The 21283-nt window shown below is 36.3% G+C and overlaps 1 protein-coding gene across 1 annotated transcript in view; it reads left to right on the plus strand.

The window, feature by feature from the left end:
- Nucleotides 1-21283, plus strand: part of TTN (titin) — a 284216-nt gene that overhangs the window by 103206 nt on the left and 159727 nt on the right. The window contains 25 exon segments of the mRNA XM_042780925.1: nucleotides 1981-2268; nucleotides 2910-3002; nucleotides 3124-3409; nucleotides 4217-4400; nucleotides 4573-4662; nucleotides 4759-5026; nucleotides 5125-5385; nucleotides 7125-7334; nucleotides 7506-7583; nucleotides 7883-7909; nucleotides 8316-8375; nucleotides 8788-8871; nucleotides 11133-11201; nucleotides 11265-11278; nucleotides 12490-12526; nucleotides 13560-13961; nucleotides 15005-15067; nucleotides 15427-15504; nucleotides 15669-15746; nucleotides 16362-16448; nucleotides 16675-16755; nucleotides 16985-17090; nucleotides 17998-18071; nucleotides 18459-18542; nucleotides 21181-21264. Of these exon segments, the coding sequence (XP_042636859.1) occupies nucleotides 1981-2268; nucleotides 2910-3002; nucleotides 3124-3409; nucleotides 4217-4400; nucleotides 4573-4662; nucleotides 4759-5026; nucleotides 5125-5385; nucleotides 7125-7334; nucleotides 7506-7583; nucleotides 7883-7909; nucleotides 8316-8375; nucleotides 8788-8871; nucleotides 11133-11201; nucleotides 11265-11278; nucleotides 12490-12526; nucleotides 13560-13961; nucleotides 15005-15067; nucleotides 15427-15504; nucleotides 15669-15746; nucleotides 16362-16448; nucleotides 16675-16755; nucleotides 16985-17090; nucleotides 17998-18071; nucleotides 18459-18542; nucleotides 21181-21264 (3186 nt within the window).

Here is a 21283-nt window from a genome sequence, read left to right on the forward strand (position 1 = left end):
AGAGAGGAATAAACCAGATACATCAGTCCATTCTACTACAGCAACCAATGTTACCTGTTAGTGACAAGATGGAAGGGATACACAGAATTAGTGTACAAAAAGAATAGGTCAATATTCAAAGGTTTCAGGAAGAAAATAACAATAGTACTGAAGGAAGGAGTCCAAGCTTCACAGAAGGCATTAGCAAAAAACAAGCTTACAGCTATTGGCAAAATACCAGTTGAGATGTTTCAACACAGACGCGACACTAGAAGTGGTCAGTCATCTTTGCCATGAAATTTGGAAGACAGTTACCTGGCCAACTGACTGGAAGAAATTCATATCTGTGTCTGTGCCCCTTCCAAAGAAAGGTGATCCAACAGAACGCAGAAATTATCAAACAATATCATTAATACCACATGCAAGTAAAATTTTGCTGCAAGTAATGCAAAAACAACTTCAGCAGCACATTAACAAGGAACTGCCAGAAATTCAGGCTCGATTCAGAAGAGGACATGGGATGAGGGATACATCTCTGCTGATTTCTAATTGATCTTGGCTGAAAACAAAGAATAGCAGAAAGATGTTATGCAAAGGCATTCAACTATGTTCATCATAACAAATTATAGATAACATTGTGAAGAATGGGAATTCCAGAACACTTCATTGTGCTCGTGAAGAACCTGTACATAGACCAAGAGGCAGTCATTCAAACAGAACAAGGGAATACTGCATGGTTTTAAATCAGGAAAGGTGTGCATCAGGGTTGTGTTCTTTCATGATATTTCTTCAATGTATTATGAGCAAATAATCTGAGAAGCTGGACTATATGAAGAAGAATGGGGGATCAGGATTGGAGGAAGACTCATTAACAACCTGCAATATGCAGATGATACAATCTTGCTTGCTAAAAGTAAAGAGGATTTGAAGCACTTAATGATGATCAAAGACTGAAGCCTTCAAAACAGAAAATTCTCAGAACTGACCCAGTGCACAATATCATGATAAATGGAGAAAAGTCTGAAGTTGCCAAGGATTTCATTTCCCTTGGATCCACAGTCAAAGCCCATGGAAGCAGCAGTCAAGAAATCAAAGGATGTATTGTTTTAGGCAAATCTGCTACAAAAGTCCTGTCTGTTTAAAGTGTTAAAAAGCAAAGATGTCACTTTGAGGACTAAGGTGTGCCTGACCCAAGCCATGTATTTTCAGTTGCTTCATGTGCATGCAAAAGCTGGATGATAAATAGGAAAGACCAACAAAGAATTGATGCCTTTGAATTATGGTATTGGTGAGGAAGATTGAATACGCCATGGATGCCAGAAAATGAACAAATCATCTTAGAAGAAATACAGCCTGAGTATTCCTTAGAAATGAGGCTGGTGAGACTTTGTCTCATGTACTTTGGACATGTTATCCAAGGGGAACAATTCCTGGAGAAGGACATCACACTTGGTAAAGCAGAATGTCAACAATAAAGAGGAGTACTCTTAATGAGATAGATTGGCACAGTAACTAACACTGGGCTCAAACGTAGTGATGGTTGTGAGGGCGGTGCGGGACCAGGCAGTGTTTTGTTCTGTTTACACAGGGTCACTATGAGTTAGAGCCAACTCAAGGACGCGTAAAAATAACAACATGCAGGTTTGAGAGAATCAATAGTGTGCTATATGGCACAGAAATTTGTATATAGTAACTGCCAGAGCAATGTTTGCAGTACTTAATTTCAGATGCTTGGGTGATTGGTGGAGAGAATGGCATCTGTTCCTTGTTGTTGTTAAACCTTTATCCGTGGGTTTTTTGTTTTGTTTTGTTTTGTTTTTATCCAACACATGTAACCATTCTCTCCAAAGAGGAATAAACCAGATACATCAGTCCATTCTACTACAGCGACCAGTGTTACCTGTTAGAGGCAAAATTGTTTGGCTCTTTGCTTGTATGTTTTCTCAAACCTAATACTTTTTGGCTTTAGTGTTCCTCATTAAGTTGCTTTTCCTATTCCAGAACCTAAGAAGCCTCCAGTGTTTGATCAGCACCTTACACCAGTAACAGCAACTGAAGGAGAATTCGTGCAGCTGAGCTGCCACGTGCAGGGATCAGAGCCGATCAGGATCCAGTGGTTGAAAGCTGGCAGGGAAGTCAAGCCTTCAGACAGATGCAGCTTCAGCTATGCTAATGGAACAGCCGTGCTGGAACTCAAGGATGTGGCCAAGGCAGATTCGGGGGATTATGTGTGCAAAGCTTCAAATGTGGCTGGAAGTGACACTTCCAAATCAAAAGTGACCATTAAAGGTACACCTAAAAAAGTAGATCAAGCGACAAGCTGCTCATGTTTATTTTATTATAATTGAAGTAAGAATGGAACCAACTTTCTGAAACACCAGTTATTACTCATTTTCAATTTGTAGCCTCCTTATTTTAATTGATTAGGCAATTTAATGAGGAAAAAAAAGTTATAAAAATTATCTAAATTTACCACAAGCTCAAAATTGTATTTCTTTAATCTCTTTTTATTGTATCCATTAAAGTATAATTAGTGTAGTTCCAAAATTGATGCTATAATGATATGATCTAAAGTAGCCTGGTATCATCATTTCCCTGGAGAAAATCTATACAGCAAAGTTAAAACTAGAAATACTTGATACTTTAATATGAATACTACTAATATGATGGTAGCTCAACCTGTGATAGCATCACTAGCATAAATTTCTGTGAAGCTGTTATATCTTCTGTAATAGATCCTCAGAGTTCTAGAGTACATGCTATCAGTGTTACTGACAAAGTTCTATAGCTTACGTAGGGAACTATTTATTACAATTTTAAGGCCATTGATATTAACTTTTGTGTGTAAACATGTTTTCCATGTGACAAAAAGTATTTTTACAAATACATGTAAGATATTTTTCATAACGAACATGTACACATATTTTCAGACAAACCAGCTGCAGTCCCAGTGGCTAAGAAAGCTGTAGTGGATGGAAAACTCTTCTTTGTATCAGAACCTCAGAGTATCAGAGTTGTAGAGAGTAAGTACTTCATGAAAAATATAGCTTCCTCTTTTTTGAAACTTTTACTATTTATTTAATTTCAGAAGAACCTATTTTGGAAACTTATTCTTTTTATTCACTTGTTTTCATTATTTCGTAGAAACTACTGCAACATTCATTGCAAAAGTTGGAGGTGATCCAATCCCAAATGTTAAATGGACAAAGGGGAAATGGAGACAACTGAACCAAGGGGGTCGCATTTTCATCCACCAGAAAGGAGATGAAGCAAAACTGGAGATTAGAGACACCACAAAAACGGATTCTGGATTATACAGATGTGTTGCATTTAACAAGCATGGTGAAATTGAAAGTAATGTTAACTTACAGGTGGATGAAAGGAAGAAACAAGAGAAAATTGAAGGCGATCTTAGAGCAATGCTGAAAAAGTAAGTTTAATATCAGAAAACGTGCAGTAATCTTCCATTCAAAAAAGGGATCTCTCAAAAGACATGGACCTCCTCCAAGAGATCCCCCTCCAAGATTCAAATTGTTAATGAACTTAAACGTAGAGACATGGTAATAAAAACAGATAAACAATTATGCAACATTTGGGTGGAAATTACTGGTTCATTAGGATCAATTTCTGAATAATTATGAGAAAGATTTTGCAAGGAGGCTAATTTTCACTAAGCTTTTAAACAAAAGGAAATGGTATCTAGAAAAGACTGAGCATTGCTTGTGTGTCTAAGTATGAAGTTTTTGTTTCTATATGTATTCTTATGCTATAAATGGTTTTCAACATTTTCTGTAATTGTCAATAATTTCTATACAATTTATGTTTCAACCTAATTATTGAGTTAATCTACATTTAATTTTCACATACCTATTCCATCACATACAACATTCATCCCTTATTAAAGTTTTTCATTACTGTTATTATTTTTCCTTTATTACATCATAACTCTTTCATTAGGCTCTCTGGCTGAAAAGTTTTCAGAAATTCTATTTTCCTTTCTTAAACTCTATGATCATTTTTTTTACACTTTGTAATAATAGTCCAACATTAACTCACTCCATCTCAAAACTCGTATCTTTTTTTCCTTCACAGTTAACATATAAAATTAATGTTTCTTGAAGAACGACTATGTCATGAGGGAAAAAAAAAACTTAATGACATTTGTAATCATTAAATGATGATAGATAATTCAAAATAAGTACAAGACCAATGACTTACGTTCATTTATTTTCATCAGGACTCCAATCTTAAAGAAAGGAACTGGAGAAGAAGAGGAAATTGATATCCTGGAGCTACTCAAAAATGTTGATCCTAAAGAGTATGAAAAATATGCCCGCATGTATGGAATCACTGACTTCCGGGGTCTTCTTCAAGCATTTGAACTGCTAAAGCAAAGTCAAGAAGAAGAAACACATAGATTGGTATGATCAGCAAATTCATATTTGAAATACCTAGTATATGCCCTTCGAGTTATCAGATCCATATAGTTGTGTTAGATTATATAACTTAAGCAGCACCAGGAATGGAAATTTAGGGTAATCATCCTCTAATTCAAAATTTATTTCATAGTTAATACATTTTTTTTATCCCCAGGAAATTGAGGAGATAGAGAAGTCAGAGAAGGATGAAAAAGAATTTGAGGAGCTTGTATCGTTTATTCAGCAAAGGCTAACACAAACAGAGGTAAATGAGTTATGCAAGTAATAAAGTCAACAGATTATACTGGAAATTCTAAGGGGAGGAGTGGCTAACCTGGTTTTTAATTCTTTATTCTTCCAGCCTGTCACTCTGATCAAGGATATCGAAAACCAGACAGTTTTGAAAGATAATGATGCTGTCTTTGAAATTGACATTAAGATTAATTACCCAGAAATCAAGCTGTCATGGTACAAAGGGACTGAAAAACTGGAACCCAGTGATAAATTTGAAATACACATCGATGGTGACCGACATACACTCAGAGTCAAAAACTGTCAGCTTAAAGATCAGGGCAATTATAGATTGGTTTGTGGTCCACACATCGCTAGTGCTAAACTAACTGTGATTGGTAAGTAAAAGAGGCTTATAAAGGCCTCTAAGGCTAATTTTCTTGGAATGCATCTGTATGTGATATTGAACAAAATATGTGTTGTCTCATGTGAGCAGAGCCTGCTTGGGAACGGCATCTTCAGGATGTTACTTTAAAAGAAGGCCAGACTTGCACCATGAGTTGCCAGTTTTCTGTGCCAAATGTGAAATCTCAGTGGTTCAGAAATGGCAGAATCCTTAAACTCCAAGGAAGACATAAAGCAGAAGTGGAACACAAAGTCCATAAGCTGACCATTGCGGATGTTCGAGCAGAAGACCAGGGTCAGTACACCTGCAGATATGAAGATCTGGAAACTTCAGCAGAGCTCAGAATTGAAGGTGGGTGAAAGACGATGGAGAGAGCCAGTGCACACAGCACAGGTTCATGGCAAGTGCCGTGCAGGGTCTCTGCAACCCTCACGTGGAATACACCTCAGTGTGCTCACGTGTGCTCATTTCCCAACACACATGCTCATGGCATTCACATCTCCAAACTCATAAAAAATCAAAAAGGAAAGCATTCAAAGAAGTCCCAGTGATTCTGCATCATTTTTTTTGATCAGAAGCGAACTGAAATCTAGATTAAGACATAACTTTCTAAGAGTCATTTCTGCTTAAAGTCTAAATTCCATACTCCTCATATCTACAACTCTGATTCCTGGAAGGAAATCTTAGAAAGAGCCAGATCTTACAGCTGTAAATCTAGAGGATTTGGGCTAAGAATTGATATTTCACTGATAGGATTAATCTAATTTTGTCTGTATGAAATGTTATACATAAAATTAATGACATACATGATCTTCAAAACTAATTATTTCATTTGAGTAGCATAGTCTAACCTTCTGAATCTGTGAAATAAAATGGAATAAGGGAATTTGGAAACAACACTATTAATTTCCTAATCGTTTGATTATACACATTGGCTGAAGACCTCCTTGGACTGCATTAAGCAAAATTTTGTCTGTAATGATAGCATCTACTTCCGGTGCTTATTTTCAGTTGTCAAAACACAAATGTGTGACTTCTTATTTGCATAGCATTTCAACTTCTCCAACTTACTTTATAATGAATATCACTACCTGCTCATATTTTAAAGTTCACAATTTTAAAATCGTTTTCAAATTAAAAGGTCCAGTTGAAAGTGCTAATCATTTTTAAAATAACTACTTATTTTAACAAGATTCTTGAAAAACAAAGCTCACCAGAGTACATATGATTTCTAAGATGTTCATTATGCTGTTATACATTTAATTGCAGACATACAAAATTTTGTAGAAGGAGCCTCCTCTCTAGCCCACCCTCCCTAGAAACACCCCTGCCATCCACAGGGGGTTGGCTCCTTCAGGAGTGTTCACATGGGCCTAGAAAGCAGGTTTCAGACCTCTTGAGATGAATCCATTGATACTTAGAAGTGTCGATTTCCTGTTGATTTGAAATTATTTGACAGCGAAAGTTTTCGGATAATAAACAATTTTAGATCCTGAATAGCAAAAATTATTTCACTGAAGCAAGAAAGAATTTGGAAAGTAAATTGGAGAGTAAGATTAAGTTTATTGTTGTTGTTACTTGCCATCGAGTTGGCACCGACTCATAGCGACCCCTTCTTGGGTTTCCAAGGCAGTATCACTACAGAAGTAGATTGCCCCATCTTCCTTTCGAGGAGTGGCTGGTGAGTTTGAACCACCAGCCTTCTAGTTAGCAGTCAAGAGCTCCTAGATTAAGTTTATATTCCCTTTATTATGAACCCCCTATATCTTTAACCTTTTTTTTTTTTCCATTTAACTTGACCTTTGTGTTATCAGTACCCTTTGATATTGCCTTCATCTCCACGTCTTAAGAACTTTCAGGGTTCCTTTGCATCATCCTACAATGATCCTGCAGGAATACAGGATACTATTGGGATAAGATTTTGTTACTTATACAAGGAAGAATATTTTATTTTTGTTTTGCATTTTTTACCTTTTTCTTTGTTACTCAGTTGGATAAAAGATGAATACTTTAAACATCTAAGGGGAAAACATAGGAGAAGAAATTTCCCTTGACAGCTCTAACTTTGAACCCTCTTTGTGTTGAAATAGCTGAACCAATTCAGTTTACAAAACGCATACAGAACATTGTGGTGAGTGAGCATCAATCTGCCACCTTTGAGTGTGAAGTGTCCTTTGACGATGCCATCGTGACATGGTACAAAGGACCAACAGAACTGACTGAGAGCCAGAAATACAACTTTAGAAATGACGGCCGCTGCCATTATATGACCATCCACAATGTGACCCCCGATGATGAAGGTAACTTACTTCCCAGTTGTCCAGAGAAAATATAATTTAACCCTCATCTGTTTTCTGTATTTCTGACTTCTACTCTGTTCCAGAAATATAAAAAATACATGTATATATTTAAGCAAAGAAGTGTCAAGTGCAAACATCACAAAACAAAGTTTCCATCATGCTTTTCCTTAGGTGTCTATTCGGTGATTGCTCGGCTAGAGCCAAGAGGCGAGGCAAGAAGCACAGCAGAGCTGTACTTAACAACGAAAGGTCAGAAAACACCCATTAAAACCACAATAGTGGCTAAGACACTTGCCTGCTAACCAGACGGCTGGCGGTTCAAACCCCCCAGCCACTCCTCGGAAGGAAGGTTGGGCAATCCTACTTCCGTAGTGATACTGCCTTGGAAACCCAAGGAGGGGTCGCTATGAGTCGGGGCCGACTCCACAGCACACAACAACAACAACAACAACAAAAACCACAATGCAATCTTTGAAACAAAGTAGCCTGTCTAGCCAATCTAAATACAAAAACATCTTTTTTTTTTTTTTTTTTCCTTCCTTTTATAGAAATCAAACTTGAACTGAAGCCTCCTGGTAAGTCTTTTTATTTATTTCTTTTTAATCCTTGCTTATAATGGAGTGTAATTTTGAAAATGACAGAAAGTCAAACCAATATTTATAAAACTATTGTTTCTCTAGTCAGTAAAATTTTATTTAGTAAAAGTATTATTCAGTAAAATTATTTTCAGTAAAATAACAAAAAGTTGAGGAATTAGAGATAAAGTCTCATTCAGCTGATACCTAGGATCATGCTATGTTATGGCCATAGAAATTTTTAGCAGGAAATAAGCTTTTCTGCTTAATCCAATAATCCCAATATCTTTGTATCTACATATTAGATTCTGTTCTTTGAAATGCCTGACGATGAAATACATCTTAATTGTCTAATACACAGGTGTTCTTATTCCTTCTATGCTTATCATTCCATGTTCCTTTCCAGATATTCCTGACTCCAGGGTTCCAATCCCAACCATGCCTATCCGAGCAGTACCGCCAGAAGGTAAGATCAGCACCAGGACACCTGCATTTGGAGCAGCAATATTCTACCACTGGGAAACTGGCTAGTTGGTAGATGTAGTCAAGTGTCTCTGACTTACAGAGCACTATATGCAACAGAACAAAACACTGCCCCATCCTGCACCTTCCTCACAGCATTTGCTCTTCTTAAGCCATTGCCAGAACCACAGCTGAGAGTCAGAACGGACTCTTTTTTGTTGTATTCTTCCCTACGTAAATTAAAAATCAAAACAAAGGAGTAGTTACAGTTATAAGCTATTCTTATTTATTCTGGTTGATGGCTTGGTACTACAGCACTTTTCAGCTACTGAGAGAAATGCATGACACTTTTCATCAGTGTCACACAAAATAGGAACCTAAAGCATATTACTGACAACGGCATTTATTTTCTTCAGAAATCCCTCCTGCGGTTGCTCCTGCTATCCCCATTTTACTACCATCACCTGAAGAAAAGAAACCACCAGCAAAACGAATAGAAGGTATTATATGTTATCAACTTAAATGTCAAAATACAGAATTTATCCATTTCAGGCTTAGAAAATGTTTAACGCAACACTGGCCCTCTAGTGCTCAGAAGTTGAATTGCATTAACTAAAAAAGCACTGCCGCCAAGTTGGTTCCGACCCACGGTGACCCCTCCTTGGGTTTCTGAGGCGGTATCTCTACCCAAGTAGATTGTCCAGACTTCCTTCCGAAGAGTGGCTAGTGGGTTTGAAGCCCTAGCTAACTATAAGACATGCTTACAACTCTGAAAGCCATCAGATCAATAATATGGTTAATATTATTTTACTGAAATCACTTAATTTTTTTTTTTTCCTTTGGTTATTAAAAATTCTTGGCAAATTGATTTCACATTTTATATTTTTAACTGCAACACATAGCAATAAATGATATCACTTTCTAGTACAGCTTATCGAAATCAGTCATATTAGCTTATATTCAAATTGTAAATTATAGTTCATATATTTTTCTCAATTAAAATATTAACTCTTTAAAATTCACTGTTTTATTACAAGTAATGATTTATAATGTCTTAGATATATGTTGTTTATTTATTTACTTATTGGTAGCTAAGGCATGAGCTTACCAATGAAGAGTTCTTAATTATGTCAGAAGGGAATGCTGGTGGCACAGTGGAAAAGCACTCAGCTGCAATCCAAAAGGTCAGGGGTTGGAATCTACCAGCTGCTCCATGGGAGGAAGCTTGGTAGTCTGCTTCCATAAAGATTTAAAGTTTGGAAAGCCTATAGGTCAGAGTTCTACACTGCCCTGTAAGGTCGCTATGCGTTGGAATTAACTCGGTGGCAACAATTTTTTTTTTCTAAGTGTGCTAGAGACAATAGTAATTGATGTTCTCATGTTTGTCAATTTAAAAAAAAAAAAAAAAAAAGTACTATTTGAGCCCTAATACTGCTCAACCAAATCAGTCAACTTCCTAGAGTTCTGGGGATCTGGCCTTCAGTATTCTCCCAGCATGTTCAGTAAAAAATTCCACAGGTCAAAGTCACATTTGTCCAAGAAACTACTACTATAGTAGCTTCATGGGCTTGATGTGCTAGTCCCTAGTGCCCACTGCAACTGATGTCAAAGGCTTTGGCTGTTTTCTGCTGGTCTCAGGAGAAAGTAAGACTCTTAAAGTTTTGTGATGATCACAATCTTGGTAACAATGAGCAGCATCTATATAATTTATATAAGCATAGTTAAATATATTTTATCTATTTCTGATAACTTCTGATAGCAGGAGGGAACACGGATCAAAAATCATAGATTTCCATTTCTATTGTCAGGAATAAAAATTTACCTTAATGAATGAGTTTCTTTCAGTGCTGGTGCCAACATGGCTAAATCTTAGTATCAACTTCGAAATTGGAGAAGTCAAATCATATATTAAAAATTAAAATGACAGTGTTATGTATGCATGAGTATGAGAGTGTATGACTAGGGATCAAAGTATGACTGTCCATTAACAGCAAGAGCAAAAAAGAACTTCTGTAATACATCATAAATAGAACTTTACTAATTCACTTGTTATTGTTCTTCTTCCTGACAACTTTAATGTGTTTGTACTTCAGTGAAACAGAGATGAAAATATGTACCTTTTCTATTTATGGATCACTTAGATTCATTCACTCCCCGTGTTTAAAAACGTTACCTCTTGTTGTTGCTGTGTGCCCCTGAATCAATTCCTACTCATAGCAACTCTCTAGACAGAGTAGAACTGCCCTCTAGGATTCCTGGGCTGTATCTTTATGGGAGCACATTGCCGGGTCTTTTCTCCTACAGAGTGAATGGGGTGTTCAATCCATTGGGTTTTGTTTAGCAACCAAGCTCTTATCCATGGTGGCACTATAGCTCCTCCTTTACTTCTTGTTGTTGTTGTTGTTATTTGCCATCGAGTCGGCCCCGACTCATAGTGACCCCTCCTTGGGGTTCCGAGGCAGTATCACTACGGAAGTAGGATTGCCCAACCTTCCTTCCGAGGAGTGGCTGGTGGGTTTGAACAGCCAGCCTTCTGGTTATCAGTCTTTACTTCTTAGAGGATGTAAAATCAATATATATATCCTAAAAACTTTTTTTTTTCATTCTAATCGAAAACTTTTCTGAAACATATTTTGCAATAATGTGAAGTGTCTTTTCTACACATTAAACTGAAAATATCAATATATGAAAAATTATTTCAATAAACCACCTTGAGCCCTCAGAACGTTAGTCACTTACATCTGACATCTATTTCTTTTAGTGAGCAAGAAGGCTGTGAAGAAAGATACCAAAAAAGTCATCACCAAACCTAAAGAAGAGGAACCTAAAGGTATTATAATTAGTCAGTAAAGAGTTTTAATTATTTTCACAAAACAGTGGAGTATGGAGGAAGAGGAAGAGTTAAAAGTCATGAAATGATACCTCTCATTTCACTTACTCATCCTCTTCTTTGACTCTCTTTTTGTCAACTTTCTTTTGTGTCCTTTTTTTCTCTTTTGTTCTTCTCTGCCTCTGTCTGTCCATGATACCCAAGGGTAACGCCAGAAGGCACTACCCTTTGGTCCAATAGCTGGTCTACAGCAACTCATACCACTAGAAAAATCAAGGGTTGATGCTAATTTCAAGCAGTGCTCCAACTCAACTCAGGATGCTTCCTGCTCACTTGATCTACATGTCAATATTTCACAGAAAAAAAATGTTTTTTGATGGAGGATCTATTTAGCAATTTTTGTGTTTAATATATCTTAGAAGGTTTTTGGGAAGAAGATTGGATAATTAAATTTAAACAAATAGTTTTAACCCATTTGATTCAGAATGCAGCACCAAACCAAAATCAAACCCACTGCTATCAAGTCGATTCTGACTTAAAGGGACGCTATAGGACAGAGTAGAACTGCCCTGTAGGGTTTCCAAGGCTGTAAATCTTTACAGAAGCAGACTGCTTCATCTTTCACCCATGAAACAGCTGGTGGGTTGGAACCACCAACCTTTCAATTAGCAGCCAAATGATTTAATACAGTGCTACCATAGCTCTTTAGAAGGAAGCACAGGACCTCCTGAAAGAAGGAGAAGCGAACAGCAATCATTTGTGAGACACTATGGAATGAGAAGAGCTCAAAAAGGATGACCATTTCATGAACCATATAATTCATACCTGAAAAAAAAGAATATACATTTTTGGCATTAGACATATAGATTATTATCTATGTTTCATGTTTGTTTAAATTATTTTAAATCAACCTAAACTAGAATCAGACTTCAATGTTTTTGCATTTTTGTTCATATGGTATTGCATAATGGAAGAAAGCTGGGGGCAGTCTGCTTCCATAAAGATTTACAGCCTTGGAAACTCAATGGGGGTCATTATGAGTCAGAATTAACTTGCTGGCAATGAGTTTGGTTTGTTTTGGTTGGTTGGTATTGCATAGCATTTCTAGTGAACTCGATTTGGGAATTATAAAAAGCATGATGATGATTCGTGGTAGGCATGTGTATTAATAGTACTCATAGATCACCAAATGCCTACCAGTGATGCACAGGATTAGTAAACATCGGACAGTGCATCATCTAAACATAAATATCTGTTTTATGTTTTTGCAGTCCCAATGGTTATTGAGAAGCCCCCACCTCCTACTAAACTGGTCCCAGCAAAAGGTAATTGAAAATCAATTAGTAAATATATAAGTTTCATTATTCTTGAGGTCTCATTTCTGCAATTCATTCTTATTTTTGAACATTAGGGCCCTAGTTCATAAAGCAGCATCTCCTGTCAAAATCAGCACTGGAAGTAACGCTGCTCTTGCTCTTATCCCAGAAAATGAAACCCAGGCAGAGTTCATGCTGCCGTGGTGCAATGGCTGCAGGGAAAGAAGTGGTGAGGCCTGGAAAAGGAGAGCCCATCCTACTCGGTTTTTAATCAGTTAACACAAATGATAAGGATAACATAAATAATGGAAGCTCAAATATTTTTAAAATTTGGTTATACAAATCAACTAAGTGCTTTGGTTACGTACATAATTTTATTAACTGTTAAACTGGAAAAAGGGTCACATGAATAGTCTAAAATATAAGTTTAAAATGAAAAATGTGTTTTAAAGAATAGTTGATGCTTGGAATAAAATGTAATTGCAGAATCATTAAGTGTAAATTCCATCAAATTATCAAATATTAAAATATCTCACGGGCAAAAATTCAGCCTTCTGCAATCTGGAGCTCCCATGGAACAATGGAAGCTGTGTTCATTGCATGCCATTTACTGATGCCATTTTATTCAAGCTGGAAAAATCCTCAAATCAAGAGTAGAGTGCATCTAGATACTCTTTATTGTGCTCTGTATCAACAACAATTTAAGCTGAACAATACACAGAAAAATGAAAAAATATATATATAAATACAGTAAAACCTGCCAAAGTCAGAACCTATGTAAGGTGGAAGCCAATCAGAGAAGGAAAATTCAAATATTTTCCACTAACACAAGTGATAAGACTACACGCGGTCAAAGGCGGAAAACTGGAGAGACAGAGAAACAAGGCAGTCTTGTCAAGTTCCAGCTTTCACAGGTTTCACTGTGTAATCCTGAGATCTCAGATACTAAAATGGTTTGGCTACAGAGACTTTCATTTAGTGAAATAATTGTATGGATGCAATTCATATGTTAATTTATCTTTCTACTTCTTTGTTTCTTTAGCTCCTGAAATGATCGATATATCCTCCAAGGCTGAAGAGGTAAAAATAATGACCATAACTAGAAAGAAAGAGGTTCAGAAAGAAAAAGAAGCTGCCTATGAGAAAAAGCAAGCAGTCTATGAGGAGAAGAAAGTTTTCATAGAATCTTTCGAAGAACCTTATGAGGAACTAGAAATGGAACCCTACACAGAGCCATTTGAAGAACCTTACTATGAAGAACCAGATGAAGACTACGAAACCGGGGTAGAAACTAGAAGGGAAGTTCATGAGGAATGGGAAGAAGATTTTGAAGAAGGACAAGAATACTATGAAAGAGAAGGAGGTTATGACGAAGGGGAGGAAGACTGGGAGGAGACTTACAAAGAAAGAGAAGTTATTCAAGTTGAAAAAGAGGTTTATGAAGGTATGTATAAACTGGATGACCTTTTTCCCCCTCTTTTCCTAACTTTTGCACAGTTCATTATATTTTCAGTATTAATCTATTACCTGTATTTGGAGTGGTTATGAAATCATTCCAGATTTTGTAAGTTAAAAATCTTCAAAAACCTAATCTTTAAAATAGTCCGTTTCTTCAGAGTAACTTTCATGTTTTGACTTTATAAGCTAAATCATTTAGTCCTATTACAAAGGCTGAGTTCCAAGTGCTGTTTTGTAACAGGAAGTTCAAGTTTCACTTTTACCGTGGCATTGCATCTCTGGCTAATTCTGATTCTAAACCCAGAGCCGAGAATCATGTCAGCAATCTTGTTATTAGGTGCCACAGAGTCTATTTTGAACTGCCCCATAGGATTTCCTAGGAGCTCTGGTAGCATAGTGCCTAAAGCACTTGACTGCTAGCCAGAAGGTTGGAGGTTCAAACCCACCAACAACTCCTCGGAAGGAAGATGGGGCAATCTACTTCCACAGTGATACCCCCTCAGAAACCCAAGGAGGGGTCACTATGAGTCAGGGCCAACTTGACGGCAAATACCATAGGGTTTCCTAGGCTGTAATCTTTACAGGAGCAGATTCTCAGGTCTTTCTCCTGTGGAGCTGCTGGGTGGGTTCAAACCACTGACCCTTCAGTTAGCAGCTGAGTGCTTAACTGTTGCACCACCAGGGATCCTACATTGGCAATACTAAAACCAAAACCACCCCTGCCGTCGAATCAATTCTGTCTCATAGCAATTCTATAAGACAGAGTAGAACTGCCTCACAGGGTTTCCAAGGCTGTAATCTTTATAAAAGCAGACGACCTCCTCTTTCTCTAGTGGAGCAGCTGGTGGGTTCAAACCACCAACCTTTAGGTTGGCAACTGAATGCTTTAACCACTGTACCACCAAGGATCCTATGTTAGCAATACTGATCTCAAATCCTAAGTTTTTAATGTCTCATGTGCAGTTAATACAGCCTCTCAGAACTTACCTATTTAAACATCTTTTTTTCTTTCTGTGTTGTTTATTACAGAACCACATGAGAAGAAAATTCCAGCAAAAGTACCTGAAAAGAAAGAAGCACCACCTGCTAAAGGTATGCAACTGGAATTATTTCAGTGGATCAGCATCAGCATCATTATCATGTCTTGTTTGGCAAAGATGTATACATCACCAGCTCAATCCAATAGGCACAACTTCTCTAAGCTTTATTGTATCAATGACTTTTTGTCTTAAGAATTTGTATAAGATTCAATTGATGCAAAAATGAAAAAAGATGATAAAAAAGACTATTATAGGAAATTTAAAATAAAATGTAACCAAAATATTTTAAGTGCAGAAACTCATGCTTAAAATTCAGACCAACAAACTTGTTGTCACTTTAAAATAAAGAAATAAAGAGTAGGTGTTAATAGAAATTCTAAAAGTACTGCAATTTCTTTAAAATGCTTGCAGTTGTTAAGAAGCCAGTAGTTGAAAAAGTTGAAAAGACTTTCCGAAGAATGGAGGAAGAACAAGTTCAAGTCACTGAAGGTATTATCATTTCAAAGCTTTCTACTGCCATGTGCACACGTCATCTGTTTACTGATCTCTACTCACATGCTATTGATATATTCGCCTAGACTAAATTTTTTTTTTTAATTTTGTGCAAAAGAATATTCTTTGCAATACAAATATATTTGTACATATTTTTTAAGTACCCAAAGTTTCGAAGAAGATTGTTCCACAAAAACCTTCCCGGACTCCAGTACAGGAAGAAGTTATTGAAGTGAAAGGTATATATATACATCTTTGTCTTTCGGCTGCAAGTTTTAAACATTTTTCCTTATTTGTGTAAAATATTTGTAAAATATGTGTATACATATTTTGCTAAATAATTTACAAATCTGAAACCACCTAAAAAAGACATTTTTATGTAATTTACATTTTATGTTGAACTGCACTTATGTCATTTTAAGGTAATAATAACATATTTGTTTATACACTTTTGGTTTTAAAAAATTACAGAATTTTTTTTTCTATTTAAGGAAGAGTTTGTCTTTAATGAGTAGTTTCCTAACTTAACTATGCAGTGTATTTCATTGCATATAATACTCCCTATCCTTCCATTTATGTGAATAGATCCTAACAGATTTTGAAAAGCACCACATTTTGTGTGAAGAAGTTGTGTCTATTTGATTCTCATTTAATAACAGTTGATAAAGTAAAGACTGCATGAGTAGTTTGTTCCTATAAACCAAAATGATTTGTCGTCCCGTCAGTCCTGTCTCAAGCTGTCATATTAACCCACTCATTCTGTGTCTAAAGACTTAAATATACAGTGTACAGTCTATATTTGATGTGTCATCCTAAAAGAAGAAATACTAATGTAAAAACCATTCTCTTTAAAGTACCAGCTGTGCATACAAAGAAGATGGTTATTTCAGAAGAAAAGATGTTCTTTGCTTCTCAAACAGAGGAGGAGGTCTCAGTTACAGGTATAAGGCAAATTTGAACTTGGGGGCTCAAGTGGAAAGGCAATAGATGGATTTTTGTCCTTCTTCTTACTTCAGTTGTGATCTTACATGCCATGTGTCCTGCCATGTTTCTCTGTCATCTTTTCATTTCCCATTTGTGTCTAAATTTCTATTTCAACATTTTATATATACTACAATTACCACCCACAACAAGATATATCAGTAATTAAAATGTACATTTTTTAAGTCCCTGAGGTACAAAGGAAAACTGTTACTGAAGAGAAAGTTCACGTTGCCATTTCGAAAAAGATTGAGCCTCCAGCTAAAGGTATTAGTGATTCATTCTAAGCTTAAAATCTTTCAAAAGTTGGTATAAATGCCTAAGTAAACATCTGAATACGTTACTATTGGATAATAGGTCTTGTCACAGAGCTACACAGCCAACAGACCTGTAGTCACTATGTGTAAAGGCATTATGGTGAGGGAACAGTGGGAAGACCATGACTGAGGCACAGGAGAGAAATGAAAATGAAGCCGTGATCTCTTCTCTACATCAGGGAGTTTACAATCTAGTGACCAGCTATTTGGGTATACAGTGTATGAAGTCACATTACAAAAGATGATTGTTAAATTTTCAGGAACTCTGCAAGCCAGTGGTTTAACGTAATCATCATTAGAAATTCAATTATAAAAAACTTACAAGTGAATAAATTATATTAAAAACAATAGTAGTAAATACTCAAAATGCATTACTTCCTATATTTTACTGCATTTTACTCTGATCTGTGCCTCTGGGGGTTTTTATGGCTTCTGTCTCTGTATTCTGGAAATGTTGCCGTTGTTATTGGTGCTGCGCAGTCGATTCTGACTCACGGTGACCCCGTGTGTTACAGAGTACAAAGGCTTGTTGCAGAGTACAAAGGCTCTGTAGGGTTTTCTTGGCTCTGATCTTAACAGGAACAGATTGCCAGGCCTTTTCCTCTGCCAATACCGGTGGGTGGGTTCGAACCACCAGTCTTTAGGTTAGCAGCAAAGGCTAATTGCCTGCACCACCTAGAAATAATACATAATAACATACCCAGGTCCATGACCCTGATGTCACAGTGGTAGCAGCAGTGTTTTTAACCACTGTAGAAATCAGCAAACACAACCTATCAGGGGCTCCTCCCCAGCCAACTGTTGACATTTAAGATACAAAAAATCTTTAAAATAAGCTTAGGCAATTACCTCATGAAAGTAACATTTCTGAAAGTCATCTTCAAAGCTATTGCCATTAATAAAAAAAAAAAAAAAAAAAAACTGGTCTCTGAGGAATAAGCACTGGCCCCTGCTCTTAAGAGAGTAGAGGCTCCTACAGTGGAAAGTTAATAGCACTCACAGTATTCTCTGCTGAACCACTCATCCCTCTCCTGTACCTTTGTTTCTAAAACGTTATTTTCTTGCATTCAACTGCTATAAAAGGGGAATGTCTGCTCCTTTAAATTCTAAATGTTGCAACATATGTCTTCTTGTCAGAATATAAAATTTCTCAAATGACCACGTTTTTAAAAAGTTTCTGAGCCACCTAAAGACCAGTTCCAGAAGAAGTGGTCCCTGTTTCTATTCCTAAAAAGGCAGAGCCACCGGCAGCCAAAGATATTTTTTGTGGAAAAAAGTAAATTCTTAGTGTCTTCCTGCTATTTTTGTTGTCTCATAATGTGGTCTGTGAGTCAATGAAATATCATCTGTGATAAATTTAACTCTGTGTATGTTGATTTCACAAATTGTGGTAATGTGTTATATACATATCAGTAACATGTTTAGACTCCAAACCATGCTAAGTAGGTCTTTGTCTGCTACATGTAATTCATGTAATGTATATATGGCCCTGATTTATTTAGTACACTTTTCTTTCACAAGTATATTAAATGATCAAATGCCTAATTCTTTATTCTTGCACTCTTACTAAAAATTCATGCTTTTATGTAATCTTAAGTGTCTCAGAAGGAGACTAGAATTCTCAACCTTGTTTCAACATCACTATCTTTAAAGTGCCTGAGGTTCCCAAGAAACCTGTGCCAGAGGAGAAAAAGACTGTTCCTGTACCCAAGAAGGAAGCTGTTGCTCCCCCAAAAGGTACATCGGAATGGACAATGGGGCCACCCAAAAGCCAGCTATTTGCTTTCTCCAGTCTTCATATGTACTATGCTCCTTTCCTACTTTGTCACTTTTACATGGTCCTTGTGTTTTCAATATGTTTGCCTGTTTCAAAGACATACTCTTGACATACATTCTTTATAATATTTACATTCCTAAGACGCTCCCAAACCTGTTTTTAAAAAAAAAACTATGTTAAACTGCTATCTTATTTTTATTATCTTCCCCTTCTTAGAGAAAGAAGAAATATTTGTGAAACACTCACCTTCTACAGACATGTTTCTGAAAAAAAAAAAAAAATCTCTTCCACTGCTCATAACATGTTACTCTTTCTTAATAAATACACTTTAAAGAGTAGAGATAGGCCACAACAACTGGAGAATGTTTGGCAAAATTGAACGTTAACCAGACAAAGATGTACACAATGCTGCTGGTCACTGCCTCTCTTCCTAAAAGTCGAGAAAGGGGAGTCTTGCGTGATTGGAAGGATACAGGATTTTTTTGACATTTACTTTCACCGTATTTCTTGGGATAGTAATTGGACATCAATATTAGCTGTAAATGGTGCCATTATCTAGTTAGCTAGTTGTGGTACATCTCATTCAGGTATGTTTGGGTTCAAATGCACTCCTGTAGTTTACTGCAAGCACCTTATTTTTCTTAGAACTACAGACCCTTCCCACAGCTTCTCTCTTGTAGCAAGAAACTCTCTAGCAGCAAAATCATCCTAAGTGTAACATTCTCAAACCCTAGTCTTCTAGCTACTAAAAGAGACCAACTATAGGAAGACTCAGCAAGAATTCAACATCATCCATTTGAGGAGAAACCAAGCTTACTAAAATCATCTATTTCAAATAGTGTTCCTTTTTGCCTGAATTCTTATGTTCCTATTAGCTTCCTAAATGAAATTTGCTTCTCTTGCTCAAACCCCTGGATCATTTAGAATTGTGGATGTTTTGTGTCTTATGGTCAAATGAAATTAAGCCTTTTCTGGTGATCCAACCATTAAAATACTGGTCATATTTACTAAAATTAATAGTAACACCAAAATCACTTGGTCACTCCTAAAGGAGATATATGTCTGATTTGTCCATAAACAACTAACATGAAATGCATACTAATATGTATATAGGTATAAGTATGTGTATATGTGTGTGTGTATATATACACACACACATATACACACATATACACATATATATACACGTATGCATATATATGTGTATATATGTATATATATAGATATGCATATATATGTTTGGGTGTATATATTTATATACACATATACACATGTTTATACCTATATACATGTTAGTATGTATTTCATGTTGTTTATGGACAAATCAGACATATATTAATATATATATGTCATAACAAACATGGATAAATGTATATCTATATAATTATAAGATATTATAAGTGCAAATGCAAGTTTACAGATGCTAGCAGTCACAAAAGCCAGCAGTACTTTACTTAAAATATGAAAAATTATTGCCATTAATACATGCTGATAAAATTCATCTTCCAATTAAAAATTAAATACCATTAACTTTTAGAATAGATCTGTTAAGCCTATTGTAATCTTTTTTTGGGTCACAGACCCTGCTGAAAACTATAGAACCTCTTAGAAAAAAGCACATATGCACATATCTGTACTGTTTTGCTCATACAACTCTCCAAAGTCATTGACATATAGATATCAGATTCAAAGGCTTACCATAGGTTAGTAGTGCTTTCTGACACAGGCACACCAAAAACATCAGTAGAGAAATGGAAAAAGAAATTAGTAGGTTATATGGGCAACATCATTCTAAATACTTCTTAGTCTTTAAAGCAAATTAAGCCTTATCATAATGGACTCTATTTCTGAATACAAAGACATAAAGAGATTTTTCTATGTATTAAATCTACACTATTTATTGTTTGTGGGATCGCTGACTAGTTGGTTTTTACCAAAAGCATACCATTCTGTAGAGAAAAGATAAATTCTACACAAATCCTTCTGTGTTGCATACTCTAATTTTTAATGAGGAGCTCTGGTGGCATAGTGCCTAAGGCATTTGACTGCTACTCACAAGGTTGGCAGTTCAAACCCACCAGCCACTCCAGGAAAGGAAGACTAGGCCATCTACTTCCATAAAGATCAACCACCTCAGAAACTCAAAGAAGGTTGCTATGAGTCTGAATTGACTCGATGGCAGTGTTTGGTGGGTTTTTTTTTTTTTTTTTTTTACAATACCTTTATAACATTATTTATGAATTAGATCTTAGTTTCAATATTCTGCATTAGTATCCTTATGTATACTCACTGCCATTGAGTCGATTCTGACTCATAGTGATCCTATAAGAACAAATGGCCCCATAAGATTCCCAAGGCTGTAAATCTTTGTGGAAGCAGAATGCCCACATCTTTCTCTCACAGAGTGGCTAGTCGATTCAAACCACCAACCTTTTGGTTAGCAGCCAAGCACTTTAACCATTGTGCCAGTACGGCTCTTTGTCTTTAGGTAGAGGATCTAAAATAACATTAATAAACTACATAAAGATTTGTGTATGTTCAAGTCCATTAAAAAAAAAAGTGTTATGTCTGAACTAACTCTGCTTTAAAAACTTTAAGTCCCAGAGGTGCCTAAGAAACCTGTGCCTGAAGAAAAGATTCCTGTTCCCGTTGCAAAGAAAAAGGAAGCTCCACCAGCCAAAGGTACAGTGACTTGCTTAGT

The sequence above is a fragment of the Orycteropus afer genome, unplaced genomic scaffold, assembly GCF_000298275.1.
Source record: "Orycteropus afer afer isolate SDZICR_OR568_19922 unplaced genomic scaffold, OryAfe1.0 scaffold00001, whole genome shotgun sequence".
NCBI classification, from domain to species: domain Eukaryota; kingdom Metazoa; phylum Chordata; class Mammalia; order Tubulidentata; family Orycteropodidae; genus Orycteropus; species Orycteropus afer.